The sequence below is a fragment of the Labeo rohita genome, chromosome 7 (assembly GCF_022985175.1).
Source record: "Labeo rohita strain BAU-BD-2019 chromosome 7, IGBB_LRoh.1.0, whole genome shotgun sequence".
Classification (NCBI taxonomy): domain Eukaryota; kingdom Metazoa; phylum Chordata; class Actinopteri; order Cypriniformes; family Cyprinidae; genus Labeo; species Labeo rohita.
In genome coordinates, this window is record NC_066875.1 from 29,077,221 (window position 1) to 29,097,585 (window position 20,365).

The 20,365-nt window shown below is 36.6% G+C and overlaps 1 protein-coding gene across 2 annotated transcripts in view; it reads left to right on the forward strand.

Moving 5' to 3' along the window:
* map2k5 (mitogen-activated protein kinase kinase 5) overlaps window positions 1–20,365 on the forward strand; it is a 64,937-nt gene that overhangs the window by 36,958 nt on the left and 7,614 nt on the right. For both annotated transcript variants that reach the window (XM_051114971.1, XM_051114970.1), the window contains exons 18-21: window positions 1,236–1,262; window positions 1,584–1,616; window positions 9,844–9,905; window positions 15,767–15,812. In XM_051114971.1, coding sequence (XP_050970928.1) covers window positions 1,236–1,262; window positions 1,584–1,616; window positions 9,844–9,905; window positions 15,767–15,812 — 168 coding nt within the window. The remainder of the gene's footprint in view (window positions 1–1,235; window positions 1,263–1,583; window positions 1,617–9,843; window positions 9,906–15,766; window positions 15,813–20,365) is intronic.

Consider the following 20,365-nt stretch of genomic DNA (forward strand, 5'->3'; position numbering starts at 1 on the left):
AAAGTTGAATTTTGGAAGTTCAATCTCAGGGGCACCATAGAAGTCCATTATATGGAGAGGAATCCTGTAATGTTTTTCCTCAAAAAACATAATTTCTTTACAATTGAAAAAAGAAAGACATGAACATCTTGGATGACAAGGGGGTGAGTACATTATCTGTAAATATTTGTTCCGGAAGTGAACTACTCCTTTAATTTGTGTTTCAAAGATGAATGAAGGTCTTACGCCTTTGGAACGATGTGAGTGTAAGTAATAACAAATTTTAGCACTCTAACACTTTCAAAAAGGAGCTGAGGTGATGTGTTTAAAGTGGTCTTGATTGCTCAGTGGAGATCACGTTGAAGTATTTCATCTAACTCCAGTGGTTTAATTGGAAACCGGCGCATACAACAAATATTTATGCCTTTAATTGTCCTGTGATTGCTGTGGTTTGCTGTTTTAGCCAATGCTGTGTGTTATTTAGTTCCTGCATTATAGGTCCAGCGTCTCCAGGTATTTAAAGAGAGCTGGGCCGTGTTTAATTGAGAAAGAGAATCAATGGCTAGCGTAATATGTCATCAGAGTGGTCTCGCACCGTTAGCTGTTGAACTATAAGGGCCAGACAGGAGATTTAAGAAAATTGCATAAGCAGAGTGTTGACCTGAAAATAACATTTCAGTTCAAACACCAAAATATGTGGAAAAAGTTCTCAGTCTGTCTTGATCTAAGATAACCCTCTGTCATATGATTATTTACATCCAGCAAGAGGAAATTGCAAAGCAGAAAAGTACTGAAATTCCATTTCCAACAGAAATGTTATGTCAAAACCTTATGTATTTTATTATTTATCAAGTAATTTTGAATATAAAATATACTCTATGAAACAAGTTATGTTATTGTCAAACTATTTTCACTTCCAGACTGTGATGCGTTTTGAGATTATATATCATGAGTGTACTTATAGAGTCAAACATATAAACCTGGAGGTGAATAAAATGCAGGAAATATGAAATGAATGAAAAAAATGCTTGGTGAAGCTTATCCTAATTGAGGATCAGACTATTAGCGGTTGTGTTTTCATTATGTAAACGATGTTAACACATCATGCCCATATCTTGCCATCAGGGTTTTTATAATCTTCCCCCAGTGATCATAAACATGTCTTGGCGCAACGCTTGTGATTGTAACATGCTAATTGCATGTTTTCGCTCTCGCTTACTCATTCTCACCTAAATCCCTTTCTGTGTTTCTTGCAGATTCAAAAGAACCAGGGCTCTTTAATGGTAAGTGTTTTTCATGTATTTTCGGAGATGTAGGCGGCTCCTCTCGCAACCCCTCGCAGTTTTCTCCTCACCTCGCATGGTTGCCTCCCTCTGAAGTTAATACCAGACAGTAATACGCTCTGTCTTAACAGCCTGTATTCAGATTAGGTGCCATTAGAAATAAGAAAACATTACAGATCAAATGGCTTTTCCCGAGTCAGAGTGCATTTGATTAAGCTGTATTGCTACCTGTTTTATTGCATTAATGATTTTATTTCCTTTGCACTGTAAGGACGTTGTATGGGGTCTAATCTCTTTTTCTTCTACCCCCCTCTATCACAGCCTCTCCAGTTATTGCAGTGCATTGTTGATGAGGTGAGTCTGTGTCCCATGTACGAAACCGTCCCTAATGGGGTGGAAAGCTGATATTTTGTTTCCTAATGAAGCGAGGTGCATTATCAGCTCTGCTCCGGGTTTGAGCTCTGAAGAGCTGGAGCTGTCGAGAGCTCGGCCGTGCTGATGTCAAGGCCTTGAATGGAACAATTGGCTTAACTCTGGATTTGGAAATTCAGCTAAACTTGAAAATGCATTGAGGAAGGTTGGGCGGCAAATTGTAGTTGTTTTAGACTAACAGTAAAATAATCACAGTACACAGTAAAATAATCGCATATCTAAATTATCTGATGTTTGTCAAACTGCGATTGCAGCTCAATGTTTTTAAATACTTTCATACATGCTCTTTTTCTCTCTGTCTTTCTTTCGCTCTCCTTTTATCTCTCTCTTGCACGTGTGTAAACATGCGTGCACGCACACACACACAGTTTGCTGGTTTAATGTAGCATGACAGGGCTCTGGACAACTGAGGGTTGTGGACCACAGAGTTGTTGCATTAACCTTGACATCCGTTAGGCGCTAAAATACACTCAGCTAAACCCTGACACATTTTCTCACCCTTATCTCTCTAAGGAGTTGGGTCAGGGGCAGTTAAACCCAGATATTCCTTGAAACAGATACAGCTCATGTGTTAAACTCACTTCTCTGATATATACACTTTTGTAGTATAACTCTGGTGTGTATGTAGAGTTGTATGCAGTATTTTACCCAGTCAACCTAATGATTCTTCAGATTTTACTGGGTCTGCGGCAGCTATTTGCAGTTTGTGTATATGTATGTACACTACCAGTCAAAAGTTTTTGAACAGTAAGATTTTTAATGTTTTGTAAAGACTCAGCAGAAGTCTCTTCTGCTCACGAAGCCTGCATTTATTTGATCCAAAGTAGAGCAAAAACAGTACAATTTTGAAATAATGTTACTATTTAAAATAACTGTTTTCTATTTGAATGTTATACATTTTAATTTATTCCTGTGATTTCGAAGCTGAATTTTAGCATCATTACTCCAATCACATGATCCTTCAGAACTCATTCTAATATTCTGATTTGCTGCTCAAAAACATTTATTATTATTATCTTGAAAACTTTTCAGAAATTTTCAGAAGAACAGCCATAGAAGTTCAGAAGAACATAATTTATCTGAAACAGAAATCTTTTGTAACATTATAAATGTATTTATCATCACTTTTGACCAATTTAAAACATTCTTGCCAAATAAAAGTATTAATTTCTATAATTTCTTTCCTGAATTTAGCTTTGATCACAGGAATAAATTACATTTTAAAATATATTCAGATAAAAAAGCAGTTATTTTAAATAGTAAAAATATTTCACAATATTACTGTTTTTGCCATATTTTGCATCAAATAAATGCAGGCTTGGTGAGTAGAAGAGAATTCTTTAAAAACACTTACTGTAGGGCATTATTAATTTTAAATGTTGTTTTATAGCTGTAAAACCAGTACTATTATAAATCATTATTAGTAGTAGTTTATAACTACTGTTTTCTATGTTGATGCATTTTACAATGTAATGAATTTCTGTGATGGCAAAGCTGAATTCTGAGCAGCCATTACTCCAGTCTTCAGCGCCACATGATCAGGAAATAGCCCAGACATTTCAGTATTTCACTGTTCTCACCTTCAAGGAGCTGCTTTACGTGTTTTGCATTGTGACATGAGTTTTTTTTTGCATGAAAATTGCAGTCTGATTGGGAGATGCTTGCAGAGAAGGAACTGTGTGATGCTGAATGAAGTTCTGATTAACAATTGCCTTCACTCTGCCATGTAGCTGTATAAGAGGCCCAACTCCTGCTGCAGAACACATCCCTCAAACCATGACACATCTTCCTCCACTTGGCCTTCAGTCTTTACTCAGTTTAAAGCAGAGCAAAATGTTTCCCATCAGATACAAGTAAATGAAACTTGCTTTCATCTCTAAAGTGAACTTTGAAAAGTTCTCCTCTCTCCACACAAAATGCTCCTCAGCAAAGGTGAGCCTAGCCTCATTCTTTCTGCTGATGAGAGGCTTGGTCACTGCAGAGTGCACTTTCGGTCTGACTTCTTCCGAGACTGTTCCTTACCCTTTTCAGCACTGAACTGGCAAGCAATTCCAGCTGCAGTGTTGAACCGATTCTCCATTGAGAGTCTCTGCATGATCTTGTCTTCTTATGCATTTGTCTTGTGTGGACAACCAGCCTTTTTGAGGATTTGAATTAATTAGTGTCATTGTAAAAGTGCAAGAAATCACAGATTTGGAATGACCAACTTTTCTTGCGGTGGCTGAAAAGTATCATTCCTCTGGCCTTTGTCTGAACAACCTCTTGTTGTAGGCTTTCAGATCTTGCAATCTCAGTGAAATTTAGAAGAATGCTGCCAGTTAAATAGGGTTTGTTATATAATTAAGGAAATTAGCACCAGGTGCCAGATTAACACCAATAACTTGGAGGCATTTGTAAGGCAGTTGTACACATTCACCCTTGGGCCACAGGGCCACCCATATTGTTTTTTTTCTAGTTAGAAAAACCTCAGAAGATTTGTTCCTTAAATTAGCATATATGAGGAGTTATGAGAGGTCAACTTGTATCTCACGCAACACTCAAACAATCCCCAAATTTGCATCAGTCTCCTCAGCATTTAGTTAAAGCCTGTAGGCCATGGTAACTCCGACATTTAAATGCGCTTTCCACCGCTATGTGAGTAATTAATAAGTAATTGTGTTAATTGTGTGTGTGGGGGGGAGCCTCTCCCTTCTCTTCTCTGCTTGAGCTACTCACTGACACATGCTAATAACAGAACGCCACAGAGAGATGAAGGAGAAGGAAGCATAAACACACATTAAACATACCCAATGTGTCCTTTCTGCTATAGATTGCTGCACGTAATTAATAATTAAACGGCCGCTCGTGTAATGAGTTGACCTACTTGAACTGTTCATTACTCATCCGGCAGAGGCATCACTCAAACTATTTTCTGCCGTGCCCTTCGCTCCGTCTCCCTCAGGCCAAAGAGTGCGCCGCCACGCCACTGCCGACTGCATTCAGCTGACCAAGGCCTTATTACTCACTGCCACTGATTTACAACCTTCGGAGAGAGACAGTGAGAGAGAGCTTGAGATGGGAGTTGTGGGTACTCCCCAGGACCTACTTTAAAGAGTAATCTAGTGCACAGACCGAGAAAGAGGCAGAGTGAATGTGATAGACTGAAAGAGCAGGAGAAAAGAGAACATTTAGAAACTATACCTGAGAGAATATCAGAAACAGGCAGAATAAAGAGGATATCTGCTCAAGAAGGACATCAAGACCACTCAATTAGAAAAATGGGAAAGAATATTCTGTGGCGTGAATGTACGATCTGAGACCCATTAAATGTGATCCCATCAGTAATGTTAAAAAGTCACTAGATAGGAAAAAAATTGTTGCGAAGCATACGGGAGAAATTCTGGAAGGTCACAGGTATTTGATCTACATCCTCAGGACATCCTCAGTGTTTCTTTAGTAAAAAAGTTAGGATGGCAAGATAACTAAAACAAGTGACTGTACCTCGGCAAACCTCAGATAAGTCGTTCTCTAAAATAGCAGATCTAAGAGTCCATTCACAAAAAATGCATTTTTAAATTCTTCTGCACTACTTCCATCATCTTTTTCCCAACACAACATGGGCACTTAAGTTAAAATAAGTTCAACTTATGTATAAAACTCATCTCAAGGCTTTACATTTCACTGCATGAATGGCCCTTAAAGAGGTTTGAGAGGTCATCTTTTATGACACACAACTCAACACTCAAACAAATTTGCATTAGTCTCCTTAGCATTTTGTTAAAACCTGTAGGTCATGATAATCTTACCACTGGTAATGATGAATGTGAGCTTACCGTCTGTAATGATAAACACAAGTTTACTGTTGTTAATGACAAGCACAAACTTACCATCGGTAATGACAAACACGACCTTACCATCGGTAATGATAAACACAAGCTTACCGTCGTTAATGATGAGTACAAACTTATCATCTGTAATGATAAACATGAGCTTGCCATCGGTAATGCCGAACACAAGCTTACCGTCGTTAATGACGAGCACAAACTTACCATCGTAATGACAAACACAAGCTTACCATCGGTAATGATAAATACGAGCTTACCGTCGTTAATGATGAGCACAAACTTACCATCATAATGATAAACACAAGCTTACCATCGGTAATGACAAACTTGAGCTTACCATCGGTAATGATAGACACGAGCTTACCGTCGTTAATGACAAGCACAGACTTACCATTGGTAATGACAAACTTGAGCTTACCATCAGTAATGATGAACACAAGCTTACCATCATTGACAAGCACAAACTTACCATCGTAATGACGAACACAAGCTTACCATCGGTACTGATAAACACGAGCTTACCTTCGGTAATGACAAACGCGAGCTTACCCTCGGTAATGATAAATGTAAACTTACCATCTGCAATGATCGTTAATGACGAACACAAACTTACCATCAGTAATGACGAACACAAGCTTACAGTCGGTAATGACAAACATGAGCTTACCATTGGTAATGATAAACACGAGCTTACCGTCATTAATGTCGAGCACAAGCTTACCATCGGTAATGACAAACATGAGCTTACCATCCGTAATGATAAACACAAGCTTACCGTCATTAATGACAAGCACAAACTTACCATCGGTAATGACAAACATGAGCTTACCATCAGTAATGATGAACACAAGCTTACCATCATTATTGACAAGCACAAACTTACCATCGTAATGACGAACACAAGCTTACCATCGGTAATGATAAATGTAAACTTACCATCTGCAATGATCGTTAATGACGAGCACAAACTTACCATCGTAATGATGAATGTGAGCTTGCCTTCGGTAATGACAAACACAAGCTTACCTTCGGTAATGATAAACGTGAACTTACCATCGGCAATGATTGGTAATGACAAACACAAGCTTACCATCGGTAATGACGAACACAAGCTTACCTTCGGTAAAATGACGAACACAAACTTACTATCGTTAATGATAGTCATGAGCTTACTGTTGGTAATAATGAACGTAAGCTTACCTTAGGTAATGACGAACACAAGCTTACCATCAGTAATGATGACCGTGATCTTACCTTCGGTAATGATAAATGTGAGCTCACTTTTGTAATGACAAACACGAGCTTACCATGACAAACGTAAGCTTACCTTTGGTGATGACAAACACAGACTTACATTGGTAATGACAAACACAGACTTACCATTGATAATGATAAACATGAGCATCCCCTCAGTTATGACGAACACAAGCTTACCATCCGTAATGATGAATGTGAGATTATCTTCGGTAATGACGAACATCAGTTTACCATCGGTAATGATGAGCATAAGCTTACCTTTGGTAATGACGAATATGAACGAACAGTGTGCGCTTACATTCGGTAATGATGAACATGAACTTACTATCTGTAATGATGAAACTTCACCAAAAAAAGGAAATATCATGAAGTGTATGGGAGAAATTTAGGAAGGTCACAGGTCGTTGATTTAGTAATCTGACCACTAGGACCTCGAGGGGATGCCGGTAATGACAGTCGAGCTTGTTTGAAGGGCATTGTGTGTGAAAGTGTATGGCTGGTTTCCATGGTGACCCTGGTATAAATAATCAGCTGCAAGGCCTCACAGGGCTCATGGGAAGGGTGAATAAACGGCTAAATGAGGTGAAGCACGAAAGCTGTTTTTTTCGTCCTCTTGTTTACTCTTTCACCTCTTTTATTTCTCTGCAAATCCCTCGAGCAGGTCCAGCTCTGCTTGGTGTCTAATAGTGTTTGCTGTCTTGCTGATTTGCAGTGCACTTCTTTATAGGAGACACTCTTTTTCAGAATGGCACACTTGTCCATCTGTACGGCGGCCCGTCTTTAATTGTCCCTCTCTGGTCGTGTATTGAAACAACCCTGATGCTTCTAATAAGACTCAGGCTTAAATTCACCTCTGTAATTACTGATCTAATTTTGCCTGATAATTGCTGCTGGGCAATTACATGTATATTTACTGCTGGTATTGTGGAGGAAGACGGGCCGTGGTCTGGCTCTGTTTGTAGTGTTGGATAATGGCAGCAAGCTGCATAATATAACAGTGCTTTCATCATCATCCTCATCATGCAGCCGCCACATCAAAGACCCCCAAATGAAGGTGTTTGTGCATCCTCAAGTGTACATGCATCTGTTTGTGTATGTGTGTGTGGCTGTGAGCATCTCGCTGTATTTACATGTGTGTGGTTATGAGTGTGTGTTTTTGAATCTGTGTTTTTGGTCCAGACATGGGACATGTGTGTGTACTTTGGCCTCCAGGATGTGTACTGATGTATAGCTGTGCTAGTGCACCTCTGGCTGTGTTCATTTAAATAGGTGTGTTTCAAACTCTCTAGATCACAATAAATCAGGGCCTCATACAAAAAAAGAAACGTTTAGGAGACCACTTTTAGTTGACAAACTACAGATTTTTTCAGTAAGCAACATGGTATTTAGAAGTACTTCAGACTGACAGCTATGTGCTAAAGGGGTGTTTAGTGCATTATTTAGACCACATAATGATTATATAAGCATATATAAGATATATAAGATATATATTCCTAGTTAAATTTAGTATAAATTAGTTTATATTGATAGTGTCTGTTAAGTATCACTCTGTTTTAAAATAAACATTTACATTACATTTGATTCAACCTTAAAACAGGACCTCATATCTTAAAAATTAACTTTTTTTTTTTTTTTGCAAAAAAATTTACTGAATGTTGTAATGTCATGTTTCAAATCTGTATGAATGTTTAGCATTAATTATGTTCTTGTATATAAGAGCAAATTAGTAATCTCATGATATATATTTATACATCACAGTAATGATTTTTCATTTTGAACCATTTATCAGTTTAACTTTGAAAAATGTAACCTATAACTGTCTTGTGTTTAGTGAGGAAGTCAATTTTGAAGTCTGTTATCAACTCTGAGTGAGTCAAACCACTAACTCCTGAGCAAGTTCGAGACAGTTTTGTGAACAAGTTATTAAAAAGAACATGCTTATAAGAGTTTAATCAGACATTACATCTAATGCACAAACTTTTTTTTTTTTTTTTTTTTTTTTTTTTTTTTTTTTCCTGCATGTGCAAACTTTTTAGTCTCCCCAACACCTCAGGATGATAGAAAGGAATGATTTTCCTTTCTATCATCCTGCTATCTGGGTGTTATGTGTGTTTTCAAGCAGCAACAAGATTGCTTGTATTGTGCAAAAATGGTTTAATTTAATTCCTACTGGCTGTTAAAGCAGTTTCTTCTTCTCTTTGTCCCTCACAAACAGACATTTGTTAAAAGAATATCTATTCACTTTCCCTTCCAATACATTAGTCCTTCTCAAACACCTTGAATCTCAATTCTGTCTTTAACATCAAGGCTTTTGTGTCTGTGTAACATGTTGCTGTCTGATGTCATCAGTGTTTTTTTTCCCCTAAGGTCATATTAATTCATATTATGGTTATGGTAGGAATACAAATACTCTCTTCTCTAAAACAGGCCATATTTTTCTTTTATCTCTAGTCTTAAACAGGATCTCCAGTTTCCTGATAAAAGTTATACTGCAGTGAATATGTCTCAGTTTGATCTCAGATGTGTCTGAATACACGCTTGAAAGCAAGCATTCACACAGTTAGAAAGAGATCTGGAATTTGACTTTATTTTGCTTGTTTCATTTGGTTTCAATGTGTCTGTCCTTTAGAAGTATCTGATTTAATTTCTGTACCCTTTTAATATGATTTGGAGGTTGAGGTCGTAACTAAACGTTCTTACCAACTGTACACCTTCTGCCTCATGAGCCCATGAATGGCTGTGTCGCTCTTAGAGTATAAGCTTTTTGTCTGTTTGTGTGTGTTTGTCCCATGTTCTGTGCGTCAGCAATCTTCCACTGTCCAACAAAAGAGGGGTTCAGGTGCTTCCAAAATTTAATATACACAGCTGCTTTTGAATGTCCGCACATAGAACACCTCATTATGGACTGTAACCCTTCTGCAACCTAGTCAAGGCCAGACAAAATCTACAAGTTATAAACCATAGATTTTTTTTTTTTTTGTAAAGTGTAAACGTCTTGATATTTATGGATATTTGTGGATATTTTTGTAAATAATAATTTTGACAATGTGTATATGTTTATTTTTTAGGATCCTCCGGTGCTTCCAATTGGTCAGTTCAGTGAGAAATTTGTCCACTTCATTACACAATGGTGAGTGTTTCCAATACCAAAATGAACACCTGTTTCTTCTCTGCTACCTCTCATAAATAAATAATTCCTCGTCATGTTGTAATGCATTTTCATTGGTTTGCCACAACACAAACCAAAATCATTTTCTTAAATAAAAAAGATGAATGAATAAGTTCAGAACAGAGAAAAATACTGGAGCTAATCACACCTCTATCTGACTGTGTATATTCCCAGTATTATGTTATAAAGTGATAGCTGAACATTACTTAATGCATTTATGCTAAGAAATTATTTATTATTAAGATTATTATTATTTATTGTTCAAACAACCACTTTAAAACCTAGGGTATAAATATGTTTGAGTGTGTTTATGTATATAATGAACTTTATATTTATTAAAGAATTCTAAATATATATTTGTGACACTGGACCACAAAACCAGTTGTAATTACATTGTATGAGTCAAAATGATCAAATATTGTCCTATCCTAACAAATCATACATCAATGGAAACCTTATATAATGTATAAATCTCAAAATTAAAAATTGACCCTTATTATTGGTTATGTGGTCCGGGATCACATATTTCAACACAAATATTAAGCAGCTTGACTGGTTTCAGCATTGATAATAATAAATGTTTCTTGAGCACATATTAGAATGATATCTGAAGAATCATGTGACATTGAAGACTTGAGTAATGGTTGCTGAATAACTCAGCTTTGCCATCATTAAAATATATTAAAATAGAATTTAAATTGTAATAATATTTCACAATTCTCAATACTGTTTAAAGGATTAGTTCACTTTCAGAATTTCATGAGAATTCATTCACTACCATGTCATCCAAGATGTTTGTGTCTTTATTTTTTCAGTTGCATAGAAATTAAGGTTTTTGAGGAAAACATTTCAGGATTTTTCTGCATATAGCGGACTTCAATGATGGCCAATGGGTTAAAGGTCCAAACTGCAGTTTAAGTGCAGCTTCAAAGGGCTCTACACGATCCCAGCCAAAGAACAAGGGTCTTACGTAGCAAAATTATTTTCTTTCTAAAAAAAAAAAAAAAAAGTACTTAATTTAACTACAAATGCTTGTCTTGCACTAGCTCTGCGAGACACATGTGTGACTCATCTTCTCCTCCAACTTCAAAATCGTCCAACATAGTTGTTTTACCTTTTTTTTTGTAAAGGGCATTTGACTCTCTTTGCATCTTTGTTTTATAAACACTGTATTGGTACTTTTCCACCGACGTCACACGTTTCCAACATGATTAAGGCTAGTGCAAGATGAGCATTTGTGGTTAAAAATTATATTAATCTTAATATATTTTTTAGAAAATGATCAGTTGTTTCACTAGATAACACCCTTATTCCTCGGTTGGGGTTGTGTGGAGCCCTGCACTGAAACTGCGTTTTGGACCTTCAACCCATTGGCTGCCATTGAAGTCCACTGTATGGAAAAATCCTGGAATGTTTTCGATGGGAGAAAGAAAGACATGAACGTCTTGGATGACATGGGGGTGAGTAAATTATCAGAAACATTTTAAAAATCAACTCCAACAAATCATGTATAAAACATGTAACATGTAGTGGCCTAACACACAATAGCTGGATCTACACACCAGACAGTACAGTAGTTAGACTAGCTATACACAACAGTAAATATTTACCCAACATCTGTCCCTAGTTTGCTGACCTTGCTTTCTCAAACACATCCGCACTCAAAATTGCCTTCCACAGGTCATGCCCCAAGAAACCAGAATTCCCCACCAACCTCTTTTACATACTCTGGCACTCTGGGCATGGTGGGTGAAGCCAGATGTTTTGGGATTTGTTTAGCAGCTGATGTTTACCTGCAACACACTTTATTTACACAAACAGGTCACCTGGCTCACTAGTGCCACCACTGCCTTGTGCTGCTCTTCCAACATCTTCTATTATTAGCCTGCTCTGAGTGTGCGTGTCATTCATCATGGTCCAAATGGGCCCCTCTGTAGGCTGCTCTGTCCCTATAATCCCTCCCATTTCTTATCTGGGTCAGCTTGACTAATTTACTTGCACTTAGGTGTGATCTGTGCCAAGGAGAATTGATAATTACTTACCTCTCCCTTTATCACTTTGAAATGCAGTTATATTAACCTCAACAGTACTCTGATAAAGATGGTGTAGATGATATACTGGATATAAGATCTAGGAGCTTCAGTACAAGTCCTGAAGAAATATGGGATTTAAGACTGTTTATTGAGTTCATAATACTGTAAACACTGTTAGAATTCTAAACTTTCTATTCAGTTTAGAAGATCGTGTATTGACACTAAACTACAAATCATCTTGTTCTCTCATACTTAGATTTCTGATATCAGAAACCTAAATGCAGGAACATGTGATCTGATTTGCATATAAATAATGCTTATTCATTGATAAGAAATCTGACCTGCATAGTCACAGTGAGCAAGTCCCAAAAGATGAATTATAAGAGCAAAATGAGGGACTGTTTGTAGGGTTTCCATGCTCTTGAAAGTATTTTCGCACACAGATTCAAAAACTGGAAAATCCTTAAAAGTAATTGAATGCTCTGTCAGTTGGAAAACTTTGGATGATATTCTGACTGAAATTTGAAGAGCATCTGATGTTCTTGACAACCACATTCGCATGACATCCACAATTCTGAAGTGCTTGTCATATAAATCATCAGTCTGTGGCCCGGGTACTCAAATTAGCCTGAAATACATACCAGTGTTACTTTAGCATCATTAGCTGGGTTTTCATCAAAGGTTGTGAATTTAACTTGTGAATTTGTGAATATTGCATAAAACATTTGCAAATCAGCACTGTTTCCATCCAATGAGTCAAAGACAGCAAAATCATCTGTTCCTGATAAACTGGCACTGAAAATCACTAAGTAAAGTAGAAGTCAGAGCGAGCAGATGAAACACAATAAATGTGATCACTGCTTTCGGATGCCTAGTGTTTGGTCATTTTAGAATGGCCATAGCAACATTTCAGATGCTGTGCAACAAGATCGGCCCACTAAGAGGATCAGTTACATGACTTTTTTGATACGCATGGAGGAATTTATTTGGCAAATGCATTTCCATCTCTCATTATTTGCATTAACCCTTTTTCGCACAAGTCAACAACCACCTCATGCGAACATACGTTTTTTTTTTTGTTTTTGTTTTTTTTTTTGAAATGCAGCGTTTCCATCACTTGTTTCTGATGCGATACTTTAAAAAGCACATAAAAATGGTGATGGAAACATAGCTATTGATATACTATTATAGTTTTGTTAAGATTTTGGATTTTTATATTTTCTGTTTTTTAGGGCTGTCCTCGACTAAAGATTTTTCTGGTCGACTAGTAGTCATTAATATTAAGCATTAGTCGACTATTAGTCGCACATTTATTAATAAACAATTTAAATCATAATAATGAGCCTTTAATTGCCTACATAGCCTAATAAGTGCTCAGTCGTGTGCAAAAAAAAAAAGCTTGCCACAGTGCACCAGCAAATATAATAATTATGAATGTATCAGGAAAAAAACAGCAAGTAGACTGGATAAACATTTTTTGTTTTCAGCTTAAGAGATAAAGTCAGCTCCACCATTTCACTCTTTATAGATATATTTTTCATGTCTGTAAGGCAAGTATACACAGAGTTTCAAAGTGACACGCTCAGGTTCACAGAGATTGAGACGGCAGAAAGAGCATTCTGTTTGCTTTAATTATTTTACAAAAGCACAACGTTTCATTGTTATTGTGAGAGCACACAAGTAAACGTAGATTCAGTACAGATTCGAAAGATGGATTACTTTCATCTGTGTGACCAAAAATGACAGACTATTTTAAAAGCAAGTGACCGCACTGGCGCCTCCATCTGTCATGCAGTGAGCGTGGTACTGTTCAACGTCGACACTCCGCACAAAAACTTAAATAGTGCACATTTTTCTAGGTTAACATTAGATTGAGGTGCCATGTAAAGTTGCTACTACATGCACCTTTCAGATAAAAACCCATATTTGAGGTGGTTGAATGATAGGAGAGCATATGGATGTCCTGCCTGAAGTACTATATTAGGCTACAACATAGACCAGCCATTAATGATCTGTCTGTCACGGACTGTGTGACTTCGCCACTTTGTGTGGAATTTTAGTTTTCCGGCGACTAATAGAATTTTGGTCGACCCAGCCTCTTCTTGTCGACTAATGGTTAGTCGACTATTAGGGGGCAGCACAACTGTTTTTACTTTACTTTTAGTCATTTTGTTGTTATTTTTAGTGTTTATTAATTTATATTTATTAGTTTTAGTTATTTTAGTACTTCAACATAAGGCTGGACTACACTACATGACTTCTGCCAACTTTTACAGCTTGTATGATGATCATTATTGACTCCATTATTTTAGCTTCAGACTTTGAGTTCTTCCGGTATGAGAATATCGAACATGTTTGCTGATTTTAGAACACATTGTGTTCATTTGTCACACATCTCCTAGCAACAAGGCATGTGTTTGTGCTTAAGTCTGTTGTGTTCTGAACAACTTTAAAGTCTGATAGTGTGATCCTGAGTCGCTTATTGTTTGATACTCAGCTTTTCATCTATAGCTATTTAAAAAGTCAGCAAGTGTATGATGCCTAGTGTCTTAAATGTATATGTGTAGTCACCTAATGAAGAGTTTGCGAAGATAAATGAACTCATAAAAACCAGTGTTCTTTTACCAGTGTATCAAAATTACACAGGTGACGTGGGTGGAGGGATGCACACTGACAGAAGATGTGACCTTTTATTTGATAGAAACAACTATGAGGTCAGAGAGCCGGCACAAAAGTCAGCGAGATTTCATATTTAGATTTGTAGTTGTGTAGGCTATTGCACAACAAAAAACAGCCCTAGAAAATCTTTACAAATCGTAATTTATATATTGAGCTTGCAAAAGTGAATGTTCACATATTAAATATCACACTTGATGTGTTATAAAGGACTTCTGGTACAGCATGGATTCTAGAACATGATTAAAGTTGGTGTTTGATGAAATGGCAGGTACTTGAAAAAGTCCTTGAATCTGGTGTTCATTAAAAAGTGGAATTTTGTCAAATCTTGTGCAGCACCTGCTGCTATAAAGTCCTTTGATAAGCTTTCAGACCGAGTGACTAAAGTTTATTTTTCGCAAGGTCCCTGATCGCTTCAGTCTGACCTTAACAGTTTCAGTGGCACATTTTATCATGTATTGTTTTGTGAACTTGTCTTAAGAGGTTGGTATTGAAGGGGATGTGCGGTGCAAAATATATTGAACACTCATTGTCTATACAGAAGCCTTAAAAGCACAGCAAGCCAAAAATGGCCCATTTAATTCTGATCCCTTTTAAAAGGCCAGAAAGTGAATAAAAAGTCAGGAAAACTGTTTTTTATTATTATTATTTTTTTTTTTTTTTTTGCACAAAAACACTGACTAATATTACCAAAGGGGGAAAACTAAAATGAGTCATTTAAAAGCCTATATAAAGATTGAAATCATTTGCCTAGTGTTATTCCTAGATTCATACTTTCAATGCATCGACAGATAAATTGGCCTAACATACTATCAAATCTTTTGAACAGCACCATATCACATACATACCAAGTATTATTGAATCTTTAACTCATAAACTCTTGCTATTTGAATATTGAGTTAAAAAAAAAAGTGTCCTCAAATGAGTCAAGAGAAATTCTTTCAATTCTCTTTTGACGAGCAAAGCAGGTAAGTCAAGGTTTGGCCTCCTCAATCATATCTCAAGGAGTTCTGTCATGCTTCTTTTGCATTCATCCTTTTGAATTAGCAACGGACGATTAATTACTACATGTGGAATCGCATATAACGACCTCTTCTGCTTTTATTTCCACAGTATGAGGAAGCAACCTAAAGAAAGACCAGCTCCAAACAATCTTATGGTGAGTCTCGTTTCCACGCTTTTACATTTTCCCCCCTGAAGTCCAAATCATCCTTCAAGAGGACTATAACATGAAATGCCAATTATTCGATGGATGGAGTAAGTGAATGGGTGTATTTGATGGTAGGAAGGCTTTTGTTGGGACTCTGTGTGAGGGTTTGGGTAAAACCTTGACCTTTTTGTTTCTTCTGGTTTTTGTTTGAAAACTTCATCCGTCCTGTGTTGCGTACTCCACTATCTGCACCATGCAAGTAACTTCTATGGCCATCAGGCTATTGATTTAAATTTTGTAATTTTGTTGTGTAACCTTTGAGTCCTTTGCCACGGATTCAGTCTAGGAAGGACAAAAAAAGCAGCTGTGTGCGTTTGTTCTGCGTTAATAGGGGGATACTATGTGTGTGTTTGTGAAGGGCACACGACTATTAGTTGCTGCCGGATAAAAAGGTACTTGGGCACTGTGATATTAAACGCCTTTAAATGTTTACATCTTTAAAAGATGGGTATACATTTTAATGTTCTTGGTAATCTAAGCTCTTCTTGAGGATTTTCTCATTAGGAGAAATAAAAGGGACAATACAATGTCATCAGTTTCATGAAGGGAACTTTCACCGATGTGAACTTTTTTTTGAGATTGTCAGCCAGAGGTTAATTAAAGGCTGAAACAAGCTTTTAAAATGTCTGGTCAGTGGGCTCAGATTCATTTCTGATGCATTTCGTAGCTCTCTGAATTTAGAGAGAATTCACATACTCAAAATCAAATATAATTCCCCTAGCAAACAGGGAGTAATTGTTTTTTTTTTTTTTTTTTGTTTTTTTTTTTAATTTAGCATTTTTTTATATATACATTTTTAGTTTTCATAATCAAAAATGTATATAATTTATAACAAGCATAATTAATTTTAATTCATTTTGATGTGTATTTAATGTTAACCTATTGTCAAAATATTCTTGCTCAGAAACTGCTAGTAAATTTCACACTTAATTACAAAAAAATGGCAAGTAACACATTTGATTAATGTAACATTTTGTAGAAAGACATACATAACATATTTAAAACTAGCGATGTAACGATATCAAAATCTCACTGTACGATAATACCTCGGTATAAAGTCCACAATATGATACTTATTGCGATATTTAAAAAAAAAAAAAAAAAAAGACAAATGAAGACCTGAAAAAAGTGCCATAAGTGTTTATTAAACAATAATTGAACATTACAATGATGTCCAAATTAGGCATATCATATCCTGTTCGCTTTTCTTTATCCTCTAATCATAACTGATGCTTAGAGGTATGAGGTATAGTATGAGATGGGTCAAATGACCTAACACTCCCTTTTATAAAATAAAATAATTGCTCTAGCTGGACCTTGACAAAAAAATTAGAATGTAATAATATTAATAATAACACCAATTTATTACAGCACTGTAAAATAAATTAAAACAACACTAAAGTAAAGAAATTTTCCTTTCCGTTCGGTTGCTTTCGGTTTTAGTTTGTTTGACAGATACTTTGCCAAAACACAACTTTAAAGACCGCTTGTTAGAATAAAAAGTTGACATATATTTAAAAAATCCACACTTTTTCACTCCAGAAGACCTGTTGTTTCATACAGTCATGTGAGCTCGATGATATCGAGACTATTTTGCTATCGCGATACCATGAAATTGATAATACCGTCCCTTTTCAAAACACAATTGTAATTTTATTTACAACCTTTTCCTCAGTGTGTAGCATACTTTTTTGTGTTTTTGTGTTCATAGTTCCTAGAACTGTTTGGCGTGTTCACACTAGGAACGGATTTAGTTCTAGGAACTCCTTTTAGGGAAACTAAATAAGCTTTTACTTCAGAGTAAACATTTATTAGTTTCCTCAGCCTTGATGATATGTAACACTACAAATTGTCATGGGAAATTTACTCTCTTGGCCCAACTTTTTGCTCTTTTTCGGTCATGTAAAATAGGGGCAAAAGCCCCTATATTATCCACTGGAATTTGTAGTCTCAGCCCAGGCTATATCTCTGTATTGGAAATCAGTCCACAGGCTCTGACGCTTATTAACTTAAAAACTCAGTTTAACTTTTTCCATTCTGCTTTTGTGGCATTTGGAACAACTCAAATTCCTCCACTGGCTGGGCTGATGTAATATCAGGTTGTGTGTCGGTTCACACTGTCACAGAAGTCAGCACTCAGAGCCTATAAGAGCTGTCAGCACAGCAGCTGGATTTTATCAGCACCACGGACAGCGCAGTCCTCAGAGATCTGACTGCTAATGCACAGAGGATGAGTGTGATACCTGTGCTTCAGTGTTTGCTCACTCATTGTCTAGTTAAACACTTTCAGTCTCCACTTTCAGTGATGCTTAGCATGTAACTCATCATTCTGAGAATAGATGTGAAATCTTCTTCATCCTCTAATATCAGATGTCTGTCTACTAGCACTGTTATTAGAACACATGCCACTGTATTTGCCTTTTGAGTGACAGTTATTTATTTTATTTAGCAAGGATGCATTACCATTTTTTTGACATTTTATAATTGTACAAAATCTAAAATAAATACTATCTAAAATAAATATTAAGCAGCATAACTGTTTATCATCACTGATGATAATGAATGTTTTTTGCAGACCAAATCAGCATATTAGAATGATTTCTGAAGGCTGCTGAAAATTTAGCTTTGTCATCTCAGAAATAAATGACATTTTAAAATATTTTAAAATAGAAAACACTATGGAAGTGTGTTTCTGCCTCTGAATAAAAAAATGTGACCCTGGACCACAAAACCCGTCTTAAGTAGCACAGGTATATTTGTAGCAATTGCCAACAATACACTGTATGGGTCAAAATTATCCATTTTTCTTTTATGCCAAAAATCATTAGGATATTAAGTAAAGACCATATTCCATGAAGATGTTTTGTAAATTTCCCACCATAAATATAACACAATTCTGCAGGCAATTTTATCAATATTCCAATTTTCGGGCACCATCCTGACAAACCATACATCAATGGAAAGCTTATTTATTCAGCTTTCAGATGATGTATTAATCTCAATTTCGAAAAATTGACCCTTATGACTGGTTTTATGGTCCAGGGTCACAAATAAAAAAAGGTTACTGCGACTAACTCGCAATTCTGACTTTTTTTTCCTCGCAATTCTGACTTTTTGTCTCTGAATTGTGATATATAAACTCACAATTGTGAGTTATAAAGTCCAATTTTGAGGGGGAAAATCACTATGTTCTAAGAATTCTAAGTTTATGTCTCACAATACTGACTTAATAACTTGCAGTTGTATGATATAAAGTCAGAATTGTGAGATATAACAAAAAAAGTCAGAATTATGAGATGAGTCTTGCAATTCTGACTTTAAAACTCCTAATTGGAAGTTTATATCACACAATTTTGAGAAAAAAGTCAGATTTGTGAGTTTATATCTCACAACTCTGACTTCATTTCACAGAATTGCTTGTTTATATCTCACAATTCTGAGAGTTTGTATCATGCAATTGCGAGAAAAAAAGTCAGAATTGCGAGTTTGTATCACGCATATTGCGAGGAAAAATGTCTTTTTTATAAAAAAATATTTTTTATTCAGTGGCAGAAACGGGCTTCCATAAAACATTTCTTTTAGACTGTAATAGTAATAGTAATTAATTGAACTGTTTTACTTATTTTTTACTTTTAAGGGTTTTAAGATTTATTTCTCTTTGTGTTTGTCTGTGTATATGTAAAGCTTTTAGTTAGACACAGTGCAGTGATTGACATCTTTCTCTCTCATTGTCACTCAGCCTTTTAGCACCTTTTGTCTCTTCCTGGCCTCTGCCATCCCCCCCTTTCCCTGCGGGCTGTCCAGGGGGCTCAGCTGCAGCAGATATGAGCCTCAGCCAGGGACAAAAAGCTGAAAGAGTCCTACCAAATCGCTGAATCTGTCACAACGCTCCTATAGCCACCCCCACGTTTGCTGATTGCGTGGGCTGATGAGCTAAGGAGCGATTGCTTATGTTCATGTGTTTTAAGACCCATGGGAGCAGCCCTTAAAAAGACACACAGTCTCGCTGAATGCCAGCGGCCTGTGCCGTGGGGATTCAGATGAGAACAGGCTTTGAAAGCCCTCTGACACCACTCTGATGACTTGTTTACACATTAGCACACTGAGGAGCTTCTTGAACTCCCCGGAGGGTAATCCTACCTTTTAGCTCTCTGACACTGTGTCTGTCTGCCATCCCCTTCCTCTCACCCACCCCCCTGAGGACAGGGGGTCTTCAAAGCTGCCGGACTCTCTCTTTGCCACAAAGACTTGAGATCAGATATTTAGAATAACTAAATATTTCTGCATTTCTGAGTTGATTTTAGCTTGGGCAGTTTTCAGAGATTGATAAAAGTCTTTCTCGTCGCTTGATAAAATTAAGGTTGAACCACTGATGTCACATGGACTGTTTTAACAATGTCCTTACTACCTTTCTGGGCCTTGAACGTGGTAGTACCGTTGCTGCCTATGCAGGATCAGAAAGCTCTAGGATTTCATCAAAAATATCTTAAGGAGAAATTTAC